At 38.5% G+C, this 15,335-nt stretch overlaps 1 protein-coding gene across 1 annotated transcript in view; it reads right to left on the minus strand.

Moving 5' to 3' along the window:
* Positions 1-15,335, minus strand: part of LOC129267688 (ATP-dependent DNA helicase Q1-like) — a 24,623-nt gene continuing 9,288 nt past the window's right edge. The window contains exons 6-13 of the mRNA XM_064104759.1: positions 14,747-15,052; positions 13,446-13,612; positions 12,368-12,598; positions 11,295-11,412; positions 9,005-9,143; positions 8,318-8,415; positions 5,783-5,923; positions 1-4,251 (exon numbers count right to left, since the gene is read on the minus strand). Of these exons, the coding sequence (XP_063960829.1) occupies positions 2,975-4,251; positions 5,783-5,923; positions 8,318-8,415; positions 9,005-9,143; positions 11,295-11,412; positions 12,368-12,598; positions 13,446-13,612; positions 14,747-15,052 (2,477 nt within the window). The 3' untranslated portion in view covers positions 1-2,974. The remainder of the gene's footprint in view (positions 4,252-5,782; positions 5,924-8,317; positions 8,416-9,004; positions 9,144-11,294; positions 11,413-12,367; positions 12,599-13,445; positions 13,613-14,746; positions 15,053-15,335) is intronic.

Below are 15,335 nucleotides of genomic sequence, written 5' to 3' on the forward strand. Positions count from 1 at the left end.
TAACTAAATATCATCATAAACAAACCTTTAATTGTTAATACACAAATTACTTGGATATACTGGCTTCGCTATTGCAATCTGCCTTCAACAACAAAAAATATAATAATTACAATCAAAATTAATTCATTTGTTGTGATATATACATATATCACTTTGGAACATAAAAAAAAGTTGTCTTCAAAAGTGGTCTTGTTGCTATTTTCTTTTTGTCTTTGGAGTGGTCTTGCTACAATTATATTTTCATTTGTTTCTTTTAAATCTTTTTTTAATTTGAAGGTGGAACTGAAAATAATTAAATCTGGTGAATTTTTTGGTCTTTGCTCTCCCTCAATTTTTGGTCTTTGTTCTCCTTCAATTCATATTTATTTTATTCTATTTTTGTGATTATCATTTACAATGCTAGATCTCGTGTACACTAATAAGAAAATGTAGATCTCTTTTTAATTCACTTTCACATGAATTTGTTATCAAATGGCTCACAAGTGGAACGCCTCTGGCAGTCTCACCTGCATGACACGATTCGATATAGCAGCAGTGCTGACTTTGAAAACAGCTATTGAATAATTATTCACAAAAGAAAACACTCATATGATAATAAAATACTATGTCCATTGACCCAATATGACCTTTGACCATGATCATTTGACTCAAGATATGTGCAAAACATACTTGATTACCCTTATGTCTATGTGTAGATCCATAAACTTTCAAAGTTATGATGCCAATTCAACAAATACCCCCAACACGGCCAAAGATCATAGACCTTAAATGGCCTTTGACCTTAGTCATGTGACCTGAAACTCAGGCAGGGTGATCAGTAATACTTGATTACCCTTATGTCCAAGTTTCATGAACTAGGTCCATATACTAGTACTTTTTTGGTTATGATATTTCAATAACTTAACCTTGGTTAAGATTTCAATGTTGACGACACCGCCGCCGCCGTTGGAAAAACGGCGCCTATTATCTCACTCTGCTATGCAGGCGAGACAAGAACGGTAATACCAAAGGTGTGTGTATGGCATCCATCCCCATCCCACATAGTACTACTTCATCCCTCAGGAGAACGTAAACAACGGTCCACTTTTCAGAATGTATTAGAGCATCGGATAATCAAATAAATCAGATTTCAACACAAAATTGAAGTCTTTCGGTACTCAAAGAACATTTTCTTGGAGTACACATCGCTTTTGAAAAATAATAGGTAATAATAATAACTGATGGATTCTTGACTGCACACATTCAAACTTTATGCCTCCACCATTACAATGCCAGGATCCTGTAACACAAAGGTTAGCGATAAATCTTACACTCGATTTTCACGATTGATTATACATTGTAGTTAATGCAATCAATCATGAAAATATGTTCTTCGATCATTGCTAAGCTTTGTGTTCCGGGCCCCAGGAATTCAAGTCTTTGACCTTTGACCTCCAAATCTACTCAAATCATCCTCACTCACATACATGTATGCATGTATGAGCTAACCCTTTAAGTTCATAACTCAATTGGTTGTTCAATTATCTCTAGAAAGGACAATGTCAGGTATATAATGACCATTGTGACCTTTGACATCATCACGACCCCTCAAATCTAATCATATCACTGTACCTTCAACATGCACATGTGACAGAAGATTGAAGATGATCCCTCAAATGGTTCTTCATGTATCGTGAGAATGAGATATTTATGTGTATAATGACCTCTGTGACATTTGACCTTTGACCTTGTGACTCCAAAATCTAGTCCGATCATTGCCCTCCAATGAAGATTTAAGTTAGAAATCCATCCCTCAAACAGTTATTCAGTTTTTGTGAGAACAAGACATTTGAATGTATATAACTGATTCCTCTGTGACCCTTGACCTCATGACCCCAAATTGTAGATCATCATCTTCACTCATGTAGATATAAATATGAGCAAAGTTTGAAATAGACCCTCAAACGGGATCATCAGTTATCATAAACAAGAGATATTCTCTGGTATATAATGCCTGATGTCACCTTTAATCTTTGACCTTGTGACCTCAGAACTAATCAGATCATTGTAACTCCCAAATACATACACGAGCCTAGTTCGAACTTGATCCCACAAATGGTTCAATTACATTGTGAGAACAGGATATTTTAATGTATATAATAACCTCTGTTATCTTAGAACTTTGACCTTGATACCACAAAAATTTATTATATCATCATAATGCAATTTGAACCAGGTTTGTGGTTGAATTGATAAAGCAGTTATTTAGTAATTGTGATAATGGAAACGGGACGGATGGACAACCCCAAAACAAAAAGACTCCCGTACTAACTACATCGGGCAAGGGTAAAATGAAATCACTTTCGAGGTACCACCATTACAGGGATGCTCCGGGCTGAAAATATTTAGATCTTAATATATAGAGCAAAATTCAAAGAGCAAAATGCTGAAAATTTCATCAAAATCTGATAACAAATAGCGAAGTTATTGAATTTCAAAATTTAGCAATATATTGTGAAAAAGGTATATGCATGTAGTCATGAATATTCATTAGATGGGCTGATGATGTCACTTCCCCACTTTCCTTTTTCTTATTTTCTTACATGAAATCATAATTGTTTAATTTTTTCATACATGTGTAAATATGTCTCCCTTGTGATATAAGTTACAGCAATGAGTATCTAATCCACGTATCAGTTTTTATTCCAATATTTTTTGTTCTTGAAGGAAAAAATATTGAATAAACCTAATTTAATATAATAAAATACAAGAGAACAAGTGGGGATATGACATCATCAGTTTGCTCATTGAATATTCATGAAGACATGCCTCGAACTGTTTCACCAGAATAATGCAAATTTTTAATTTAAATATCAATAACTTTGTTAATCCTTGTCCAATTTTGATCAAATTTTCAGTGAACATTTTGTTTGTCTGAATTTTCTTAATCTCTTTAAATCATATTATTTTCAGCCTGGAGTACCCCTTCAAACACTTATATAGGGTCATCAAGTCTCTTCATTTGATCTGAATACACTTTCTTCAAGGTTTCGTAGTCATCACGCATGGAATCATCTTCATCACAGGTGTCCATGCTGTCCACCCGACGCATCGTCCCCTTCCTTCTCCGGCTCGCAGGAGTGTTCCCCAACCCATCTTCACTTCCTGAGAAAGAGGTGGACATGGTGAAACTACTGTTCTCCCGATTGAAGCTCTCGCCCTCGCTCCCGAGATTCATAAGCTGCTGGGTGTAGACGCTCCGCAGGTCCATCTCAACGTCCGAACCCGGCGATAATCCCATAGAGGGAGCCCTCCGCTGCACGGCAGCGGGCGGAGAGCGCTGGGAGTCCGGGAAGTTGCTTCTGCTGTTGCTCTTTGACGACGGCTCGCTGGTACTGGAGCCTGGTTGGTTGGGCTTGGACGCTCTGGCAAGATCTCGCGACTCCTTTCCTGGACCCTGATTGGCTGAATGAGCACCTTTTGAATGTGAGCTGGCGAGACTTTGTGTGGAGGTAATGGATTTGAAGGTGAATGGACCTGATTCTGAGTTGTTGTCTTTGGATGGAGCGTGCTTTGCCTCTTGGCTTTGACCTGAGTGTTCTATGACATTGCGGCTATTCTTACTTGATCCTGCATCAGTTCTATCTAATACTGTAGTCCCACTGCTTGACTTCTGTGCTGCAGCGGATTGCACTTTTTCATCAGTCCCACCCCGACACTTCTGTGCAGTACTCGCCCCCTTACTACCAACACTATCCCTCACATCACAAGTTCCTTCCATCGTGTTGGACAGCTTGGCGGACTTGCCAGATTTCTTGGTGGGTTTCCTCTCCGTAAAGTCCTCATCATCGCTATCATCACTGCACAGATCGATAATGCTCGCCTCCTCGACCAACTTCCGCTTCTTGGTCTTCCCGCGATGCACCTCCCCTTCGGTTTTTCGAACTTCAGAACCCCTCCCGCTCTCATCTCCCCCTTTTTTCCTCTCATCCTCCCGAGTCTTGGTCGCTGGGGCATCTCCCCTGCTGACTTTCTCCTTCTGACCTTTCCCACTATGAACTTTGACCTTTGACATATGTCCATCCTCAAGCTTGAACGGAACTGTGATTGACCTCTGGGGTTTAGTGGTGAGTATCCGAGCCTTGGGGCCGGGTATGATGTAACTGATGGTGTTGTAGGGGGTGAAATGGAAGTCCTCTCTCAGGTAGCCCTCGAGGAGGAAGTGGGCAATGAGGTATCCGTAATCTAAACCTGTCATCTTCTTGGCTTGGTCTGTAAGTGTTAAACAGAAACAAAGTCTTAGGGTTGTTGCAAGAAAATTATGATCAAATGCAAATCTTTCTGGGGGTCCCAAAATCAATCACTTGTAATTGATTTCAAATTCGGGATTGACTGCGGAGGATTGTTAAAGATAAATATTAGTTGTTGTAACAATCTCAAAATGAGTTTGAACAGAATCCAATAAAATGACCACCCAATTGTTTGTGTGTATAACTAAAAAATATGTACCAAATGTCTCTGGAAAAAAAATGTGCAATTGCTGTGAATTCAGCAAAATAAGGACAGAATTCCATCAAATTTCGGGTATTTTTCCAGCAATATCAATACACTGTCCCACATATGCCTTTTTGTGTTAGTTATCATCAGAATTATCGGTTTTCAGCTAAAATTTTCACGATTTTACAAAGATAAGTTGATTTCAATGAACCAGATCTTGATCTATGATAATTTGGTAGTAATTAACCTAAATTAAAAGGCTTTCTCATGAAATAATTTTTTGCTGCAATTACTTTCTTTATTTACCTTTAACTGATTTACTACAGCTAATGCAATTTTTTTTTTGCAATCAACTGCAGGTCATTTATATATCCAATAATCAAGTATAAGTTATTAATATAAGTCATTAATTGCAAATTTTGAATCGGTAGTTGTGAATGAAATCATCTTCATGGCTTGGTTGGTGGGAGATCGCAAGTCTTTAGGGGTATTGAAATAAAACATTTCCAATCAATTGCAAGTTCCTGTAACAATTTTACAAACTAATAGACATTTTAGCTGTTATCAAATCAGTTTACACTTCTTTTTTTGCAAGAAGCAGAGCAACATTCTATTTCGAATTCGCAATTAATTGCAAGACATATGATTAATTTGGGGACCCCAAATTTATTAGAATTCTAAATTTGCCTGTAAGTCTTCTAATCAATTACAAATTTGCAATAGGTAGGTAGGATGAATATTATCTATCAATTGCAAGTTTATAAATAGGAAAAAAAACACGAGGTGGGGAAATAGAATAAAGAATAAAAGAATATTTGTAGTTTTGCATGGTGGAGTTTATAATGAAAAGGAAAGGAAACACAGTCAGAAAAATTGAAATGGAAAGACAAGAAATTATGCAAAAAGAGGAAATTAGAGGTATTCTTTTCTTTAAAGTGAGAGAAGTCCTGAAAAGGACTGTAAACCAGATGAGTTGAGCTAAATCTCTTCACTTCAGCCTGTTACTACTCGAACCATCGCTACTCAAGCCATATTCAGCTCATCTCATCTGGTTTACAGTCCTTTTCAGGACTTCACTCACTTTCAAGAAAAGAATACCTCTAGTTTCCTCTTTTGCATCCTTTCTCGACTTTCCATTTCAATTTTTCTGCCTGTATTTCCTTTCCCTTCTTCATAATACACATGGTGAACCGTACACCTTCTCCACATTAAAAGAATATTATTGAAACAATATGATTAAGTCATGGAACCAACAAAATTTTTCATCACCCCCTGCACTAATCAAAATACCCTCACACCTGCTCACCTTTGTCTAGAGCAGCTACTCCCTTCTTACTCATGAGCTCCTCAGTCAGCTTGAGAGCGGTGATCCTAATATCACCCTTAGACTTGTGGTCAAGAATGGTGTAGATACGCTGGAGATGGGGTAGCATGTCCTTTTCAACAACTGGGAAAGTGAACAGAAGTAGATTTAGAGAGGATATTACATTACTGGGCGTTTTGGCATGGGTCTGTAATCCAAGCTAAATGGGGGAAGTTGTGGATTGATGTTTGAGGTTCAAGCCCTGGGGGGTGTTTCACAAAGATTTACGTATGACGTAGGCCCGAATTCACAAAGGTGGTTTTGAAGACCCACAGTTGAGTCCATGGTTTATGGAGATTTTCTGTACAAATTACACTTATTTTACCGCATATATTAAAAAATGTTCAATGCTGATGTGCGCTTTTGTCACAGGGCTCCATATTAATGAATCCACTCTTCAAACTGTTGACTCATGAATAAAATAGCGTATCTAACCATGGTAACAGGCGTCAAATTGGCGCACTGTGACAAAAGCACGCATCAGCATTGGACATTTTTTATACACGCGCCCGATACGTGCTAAATTGAGCGTAATTTATACAGGAAACCATTGATTCAACCGTGGGTTTTCAAAAACCACCTTTGTGAATTCGGGCCTTAGAGTCGCAATTAAATGCTGATGCGTACATGATATGCAACACGCAATCTTACTGATCAATATGCAGTAGTGCGCGTCCTCTTGGCATGATCTGACCAATGCGGCCATGCCTTTTATACAGCGCGCAACTGGACATTTAAGTTGGACTCTTAGTCATACATGTACTTAAATCTTTGTGGAGCACCCTCCTGGGGGGTGTTTCACAAAGATTTAAGTATGACTTAGAGTCGCACTTAAATACCGAGTTGCGTACGGTATGAAAGGCTTGACCGCATTGGTCAGATCGTGTCATGAGGACGCGCACTAATGCGTGTCTATCAATAAGATCGCGCGTTGCATATCATGTGCGCGTCGGCATTTAAGTGCGACTTCAGTCATACTTAAATCTTTGTGAAACACCCCCCTGGTCATGTAATTTAGATGGTGATGTTAAAGGTCAGTCCCAGAACAAAAATAATAATATCTGAAGTCGTTCTTACACTCTACACAGGGAACCTAAACCCCAAAACATAATTATTGATTTTTACCATTAATATAACATTTTTCACCAAAATACAGGCTTATGAATGATTGAATTTTTAAAAAATAATCAGAATCCAGTGATCAATACCACCTGCAATTTTATAACAATGTAAGTTTCATGAAAAATCAAACCCCCATTTTGGAGGTAATAATATATTGAGCCAAAGGGGCATAGACTCCTCACACTGTATGCAAGATGACTAGGGCCCATATTCTGAAGTCAGGTTTAACCCTAAATAGACTGGGCTATTTTGATGCCTAAGAAGACTGGGGGGGGGCTGATTCAGCCCCCCCCCCCCCTATGCGCGATCGCGACAAAAATTTGCACGTGCATTACCCATGGCATAATCTCCAAGACTGTAGGATCAAATTTTCCGAAAAATCTCATAATTCATTGATTATGCTAATTTATGCGTAAAATCAAAGATTTGCTCTAATTAACTAAATAAGGCCTCTAAACTGCTCATTTTTTATTCACAGACTCTTTGAAAGATTCTGATCAAATGAACTTTTTAAAAAAATCAATATCACAATTCTTTTTTTATGTATTCTATTGTTTTTTAAATTTCTTATGTATTTCTTTGTTTTTCGACTTTTTGTTTTTTATTGTTTTTTCAATGGAAATCGTCCGCTACTTTTTTCTGACCATAAACAAGATGAAATTAATTAAGTTTGATTAGTAAAATTGAAAATAATGATACATTTATGAAGTTTGGCTAAAAACACAATTTGCATTGGATTTGTACACAAATTCATGTTTTTGAGCAATTTTGGGTCGACATGCACTTACAAAATGTTGCGTAATTTCGGAACCACGTACCCGGGCGTCGCAAATTTGGTCTCAAAAGTTGCGCAAGACTTGAAAAAAAAAGTCATGGAACGGCGCAGTGCCAGCTTTTCGCGTTACAGATTTATCACAAAAAATGTTGAGGGGGGGGCTGAATCAGCCTTTTTTAGGTTTAACTTAGACCACGGTCTAACTCTGTGCTAAAATCATGGGGAGCCACAAATCCAAAAATTCTGTTTACATTGTATATTTCTTATGTTTAGTATTTTGTTTCATTTTGCTTTCATAATAAGGAAAAATACTTCAGTTACCATTCCCAGACAATTATGAACAATTTGGGTGTCAAATGAGTCAATAAATTGAATGTGTATTGTAAGGGATTTGTGGTCCAATTGGCTCTCCATAGTTAAACCACAACTTTAAACCAAGGTTTAAATTTAAACCGGAGTTCAGAATACGGGCCTAGGTGTCTATATCAGATGAGAAACAAACAAAAAGTTTTTAAATGTTTAAAATTCTTCCGAACAGACAAAGTTCAGATGTCGACCTCATACAATGATTATGATCATACCTTTTGCTCCACTTCGGCATACATCACACATTTTATTACATCTTGCTTGGCCTTCCCAACGCTCTCCGAAATGCTGACCAATCAGGGTCCTTCTACACCTGTGGAATGTGAAAAAGGGATATTAAAGATGTGATTTATTAGATTGTATTGGAATAAATTTGGTTGGATTAGATAACATTGCATTTCATTAAATTACGTTAGGTTATATTACATTAAATTATATTGCATTACATTACATAATTAGATTAGATTTGATTAGATTAGATTAGAATAGATTTAGACTAGACCTGATAAATGTCAACATATATAAGATTAGCCAATTGTAACAGAGATTTTTTCTTTCTTTCTTTTAACACGTGCACACCTAGTTACCCATAATGCATATAGCATTTCCATTTATTTGAAAGCAGGATAAAAGAGCATTGTAGATTAAATGCCTTGCTCACGGGCATAGGTGCCGCGGCCGGGGATCAAACCCCGGACTTTCCATGTATAGCCAGGCGCCTTAGACCACTCGGTCACGGCTCCTCCACACAGAGATATGGTTAATAGTAATACTTCCAATTAATCATAAACTTTTTGTACATGGTTTCTCATAGACTTACAGCTATGCTTATTGTACCTTCCGAAAGAAGGCACCGCCTCCCCCCCCACCAGACATCCAAAGATGCAAGACAAGAGACTCACGTGGCAGGAGCGACACAGTAGGCCACCATGTTATAGAGCTTTTGTTGCCCTGTCTGCTCAGTCACCACCATAGTGCTCTGTCTAAATACATCAGCTAAACCATAGTATACAATGCACTTGGCGGGTTCATCATCGCGACCTGAGAAATAATAATCATACTTTATTATATAAAGGACAGGTTAAGTATAAAGGTGTCATGCGCGTAAAACATTCCCCGTAGACTTGTGAGTTAAAATGGCACTTTTAAAAAATTCATAAAAACAAACGTGAAATTAGAGGGTCAAATGTTTACTACCATTGGATAGGATATATATCTGACATTCCATATCTGACCAGAAAAGGGTATCGTAGCCAGCTCATTTTAAAAATAAATCGCCATTTATGAAGATAACTATGATGGGATAAAATCTATCAATTGAAACAGTAAAATAGCCCTAATTCTTCCGCCAGCCCCCCCAAATAGTTCCAAAGTCATTGATATAATCTTCCCAATTTGGGCAAAGGAAGTTCAATAGTTACCATTTCTAGAATCAGTGTTAGATTTTCAATCATATTCATACACTTGTCAATCAGCATAATCAAATTTAAAAAAATTGGAATGGGTTGGGTCGAACGAATATCTTTAGCCTTCCTGTTGTAATTAGGCTCATGGAACCTATAGATTCTCTTCCATGGCTCCTTACCTGCTTCACACTATCAACTTCATTCTCAAATCATGTTTACTTTCCATGAAGTATTGTTGGAAAAAACTTTAAATAGTGAGATGTTGAATCTTGAATTCACCAAAGACATCAGGGCCACGTAAAATAAACCATAGCGATTGATCATAGTGCTTATTTTTACAATTGATCATTCACAATAATCAATGCAATCAATCATAGAAATCAGCCCTATGATCAGTTACTAAGCTTTATGTTACTGGGTTCAGATTCCATGAAACATTCCAGCCACGACCTCGTCCTCGATCAATGCATTAAAGGAAGCATGCCAGAGACCAAGGCCGAGGACTGGAAAATGGCTTTGAGGATGAGGTCCATCTAGAGAAATAAAACACTGCTTATTAAGTTTCTTTATGCCTCATTTATATTTGCTACGATCGATGTATGAAGGGTAAACGTACAATGTTTTTGGGGCAGGTGACGACAAGCAACGACTTTTGCGTTTACATTACATACCGCCATTATACACTTTCTTGTGTTAGGTATCCTAGAGGGCCAAAGACAAAGGCACTACAGACATTGTACAATGCCCCTGCACTGATCGTTGGATGTCCCTTCAAGGAAACCAAAACCCAAGAAGAGAAGCAATTTTATTAGAAAGAGTAAAACAAGAGGAACATTTTAAAACAAGTTTCATCGAAATTGGTTATGAAATAGGCAAGTTATGGACATTTAAAAAGTCTTGTACTTTCTATGGGGATCCTTAAATTGGCAAACATGCTTCAAAAGATTTTGTGGACAATCCTCCATTTGATTTGTACACAAATTTTCAGATTTTCCCCTTTGTTTTACATTTTTCACATCATCTCCTCCTGACCATGACATATGTGGTGTAAATTATATTTTCCAATGACATATGTTATGCTCAGAATGAGGCAGTATGCAATTTAAACGACAATAGGGCAAATCTGAAAAATTGTGAACAAAACAAATGGAGAGCTGTCCGCAAAATCAGTCATTTTGAAGCATGTTTGCCAATTTGAGGATCCCCATAGAAAGTACAACAAGACTTTTTAAACGTCCATACATTGCTTATTTCACAACCGATTTTGATGAAACTTGTTTTAAATTGTTCCTTTCATTTTACTCTTTCCAATAAGATTGCTTCTTTTATTGGGTTTTGGTTTCCTTTCAATATCGCATGCACTTGAAGATCTTCGTCAATTCAATGGAGTATAGTGGGTGCCCTCTGTAATGCTCCTTCGCCCAAACCCTCTGGTTACTATTGTCAAGCCCTATGGGTGCGGCTTGAATTACCTATTGAGTATACCGTACTTGTTCTGGTTGCCGTCTAACGACCACGGTCACTTGCTAGAATCAAAACCTTTTGTTGATTCCCGGCCTTGATCGTCTGTACCCAGAGTTGGATGTACAGCTGATAACTCAAATCTCGATAAAACACACTGGCTATAACTGCTACTTAGTAGTAAATTGAAGTAAAATTAGAACATATTTTTCACTGTATCGCTTCGCAGCTCCTGAACTAGACTTAGGCAGCAATCTTATTGGCATGATTATCACAGACTAAGTGCAAATGGCGCATTAGAATCTAAAAGTGAAATGGTACTTACCAGCACGCCCGCTCTCCTGGTAGTAATTCTCCATTGATTTGCTGATTGAGTGATGTATAACAAACCTCACGTCTGGTTTGTCGATGCCCATTCCAAACGCTACCGTTGCTACGACAACCTGAGAAATCAGAGTTAAAGGAACATATTTTGTATGTTAATGTATTGTTTTGATAATGATCATGATTAACTGTAATAGTCCCAACCCCAACCCCCCCCCCCCCCACCTTCATAAAAAAGGCTAGCACTGTAGTATTTCAGAAGTATTGATTTAAAAGTCTTGCGCAACTTTTAGGTAAAGTTTGCAACGCCTGTGTAAGCAGTTCTAAGAGTTATGCAACATTTTAAGTGCATGTCAAATACATGTACAATACAATGCAATTTTGTTTCTATTATAATTTTACATTTACTGACTAAAATCAATTCATTCTATGTTGTTTATACTTGGAAAGATATTGCCAATTTTCATTAAAAAACAATAAAATACAAAGTTGATAAACATCAAAATACATGAGAAAACATTTCCTACCTATACACAGATGTAAATACATGTATAATCAAAATCTGACAGAGTCGAAGAAATAAGGTAGTTCAGAAGCTCTACTCGTAGATATATGGCAAACAATTATAATATAATAAAATGCACATAGAAATGCATAATCAAGTCATGCAAAATAAAATTGACTTACTGAAGTTTAATTATATATACAAATACATACATGTAGATCAGGTCATTTTTAATTGACACGCAAATTGTTGTCACAATCACAGGTAGATCAAATCATTTTTAATTGGGTTCCATGACATTTGCTCCGGCCACAATTGCTCCGATGGAAAATATGCATGTTACGCCAAATATAAAATCAAACCTCCAACACTAAATAAACACTAATCCATATCTTTATATTATTCTTAACTAAAAACTATATTACAATCCTAACTCTAACTGTATGCCCTCTGAGATATTAAGAAAGGAGCAAATATCGCAGGGGCATATGTCGTGTCACCTTTAATTGACATGCACATCGTTGTTACAATCACGCATTAGTGGCTGAGATCTTAATGCCCTATCTCACCTGTATGTTATTCTCCTTCCAATTCTTATGTACTTGGCTCCTGTAATGAGCATCAAGCATTGCATGGTAGGGATGGGCTTGGATTCCACCATCCTTCAAGCTTTCCGCCATAGTCTCTGCATCCTTCCTTGAGAAACAGTAGATGATCCCCGACTGACCTTTGAACTCACTGTTGATGAGCCTGATCAGTTCTTCAACAAAGTCTGCGTGCTTGGACGGTTTGGGGCGTATCTAAATAATACAGAAGATGAATTATCTATCAAGTAACTTTCGAAGTCAACATCATGTTTGTTTGTTTTGTCTTTTGTTTAATATTTCCCCCACCGTAGGGTGCTTTATTGTGTGACATAGAGTACCGAAGCGATGACGTCAGTTGTCATGGTATCATGGCGGCCTGGTTCTAAACAAATGAACCCGCCGAATGAAAGCGTGTGTTTCTCATAGGAGAAAATGGCTGCTATCGGAATGTGATCGCTTGCAACCTATTTTGCAGACGAGCCAAAGTCATTTGCAAATACACTGATGTGTAACAGACGATCGTCAGCTGCGACTCTGATTAGAACGGGCCCGCCATGACACCATGGCAACTGACATCACACTTCGGTACTCTATAGCATGCAGAGTTGTCTACATACATACATGTATAGAACATTTAAAAAAAAAATTATGACTGGTCACAATAGGTAATTGTAGTAATTACATATAGGCTAGCAACAACAGCACCATCAGTGGCTTAATGAGTCAAAAATTTTGATAGGGCCTAGATATGGCATATCAGGGAAAATTTATAAAAAGTTGTGAACGAGCGCAGTGAGCAAGCAAAAATTTTGACATTTTCATTACAAAGGTCAATTTTTTTTTGGGGGGGGGGCAATTAAGCACCCCCATGCCCCCCTCCCCCCCCCCCCCATCTGTACACCACTGAACATCATGTTTACTACTCAAACAAGGAATTTTAGCTGCAAAATTAAGAGCCATATCAATGTTCTTATTATCAATTTGTTATTCATATAGGTACATTAATATTTAATTTACTAATCTTATTATACACACTTTCTCAAAGATTCAAAGATCTTACCTCATAGAAGAGATTTGGTCTGTTGAATCCAGCTCGGAACACCTGACAACCTTGCAATCCCAGAATGCCTTTCACATCGTCAAGAACATCCATCGTTGCCGTAGCAGTGAGTCCAAGGATTGGGGTTTCAGTGAACTGACGTTTCAGCAAGCCCAGGATTTTGTAATCTGAAAGCAACACAGAAAATTTTAGAAAGTTGAAGTAACATATGCTTTGTTTTCTTTCTTTCGTTTGCATGCATTTGATTATGTAACTTTCATGAATAAAACGGGTTCAATAGGATAAGTTCAGTGTGACAATGGAATACAGTTTGACAAATTTGTATTTCAATTTTTATAGTGGTAATGGTGACAGTGAGTGTGGTGGCTGTAGTGGTGGTGGTGTTGGTGGTGTTGATCTGTGGTGGTGGTGATGGTGATAAACATGGTTATAATGGTGGTGGTGACAGTGGTGGTAGTGGTGGTGGTGATGATGGTGGTGGTGGTGGTGGTGTGGGTGATGGAGATGGAGATGGTTATGGTGGTGACAGTGGTGGTAGTGGTGGTGGTGATGATGGTGGTGGTGTTTGTGGTGGTGGTGGTGTGGGTGATGGTGATGGAGATGGTTATGGTGGTAATGTGGTGGTGACAGTGGTGGTAGTGGTGGTGGTGATGATGGTGGTGGTGTTTGTGGTGGTGGTGGTGTGGGTGATGGTGATGGAGATGGTTATGGTGGTAATGTGGTGGTGACAGTGGTGGTAGTGGTGGTGGTGATGATGGTGGTGGTGTTTGTGGTGGTGGTGGTGTGGGTGATGGTGATGGAGATGGTTATGGTGGTAATGTGGTGGTGACAGTGGTGGTAGTGGTGGTGGTGATGATGATAGTGGTGGTGCATGGTGGTGGTGTTTGTGGTGGTGGTGGTGTGGGTGATGATTGTGTCGGTGATGGTGATGGAGATGATGATGATGACGGTGGTGGTGATGATGGTGGTGGTGATGATGGTGGTGGTTTTTGTGGTGGTGGTGGTGTGGGTGATGGTTATGGTGGTAATGTGGTGGTGTTTGTGGTGGTGTGGGTGATGATTGTGTCGGTGATGGAGATGATGATGACGATGGTTGCGGTAGTGGTGGTGGTGGTGATGGTGGCAATGACAGTAAAGATGGTGATACAGAATATGATGATGAATGTTGATGAACATCAAACTAAATCATATTTCATTTTCTTCTGATGATAATGATGACACATGTTCTTAATCTTGAGTCCGACTGAAATGAGAGTTAATTTATTCAACACACCTCTTTCATTCATAATTCCTGTTCATACCTGGTCGGAAATCATGACCCCACTGACTGCAGCAGTGGACTTCATCGATAGCGATCCTAGTGAGAAGTTTAGCTTTGTAGGCCTTTTCCAGACACGCCATGAAGCGCTTACTCTTTGCGATCTTCTCGGGCGTCACATAAAGCAGCTTGAGCTCCGACCGCGCATCGATCATCTGCCGGTGGACATCCTTGACCAACTCGGGAGGGGTGTTGGAGTTGAGGACGGTGGCGTTCACACCAAGCTCTTCCAGCGCCATGGTTTGGTCTTCCATCAAGGACACCAATGGAGAAACTACAAGTGTGAACCCTGACAGGAGAGTATAACAGAATGTTTCAAAGAGTGAATTGCATCAAATGAAGTGTATTACAAAATGGGGTGAAATACATGACTAAAATGAACAAATTGATGATTTGACAAAATGCTTTGTTGCAAACATCGTCAGATAAAAAAAATATCAAGTCTGCATCAATGAGGATGCACAAAGAACTTCTGAACCTCTACTTGCTTTAATATAAATTTCAGTGCGGGATGAATAATAGTGGACCCACAACCTACCCTTGCTGAACAGTGCTGTGAGCTGATAGTGCAT

This window comes from Lytechinus pictus, chromosome 9, assembly GCF_037042905.1.
Source record: "Lytechinus pictus isolate F3 Inbred chromosome 9, Lp3.0, whole genome shotgun sequence".
NCBI lineage: Eukaryota > Metazoa > Echinodermata > Echinoidea > Temnopleuroida > Toxopneustidae > Lytechinus > Lytechinus pictus.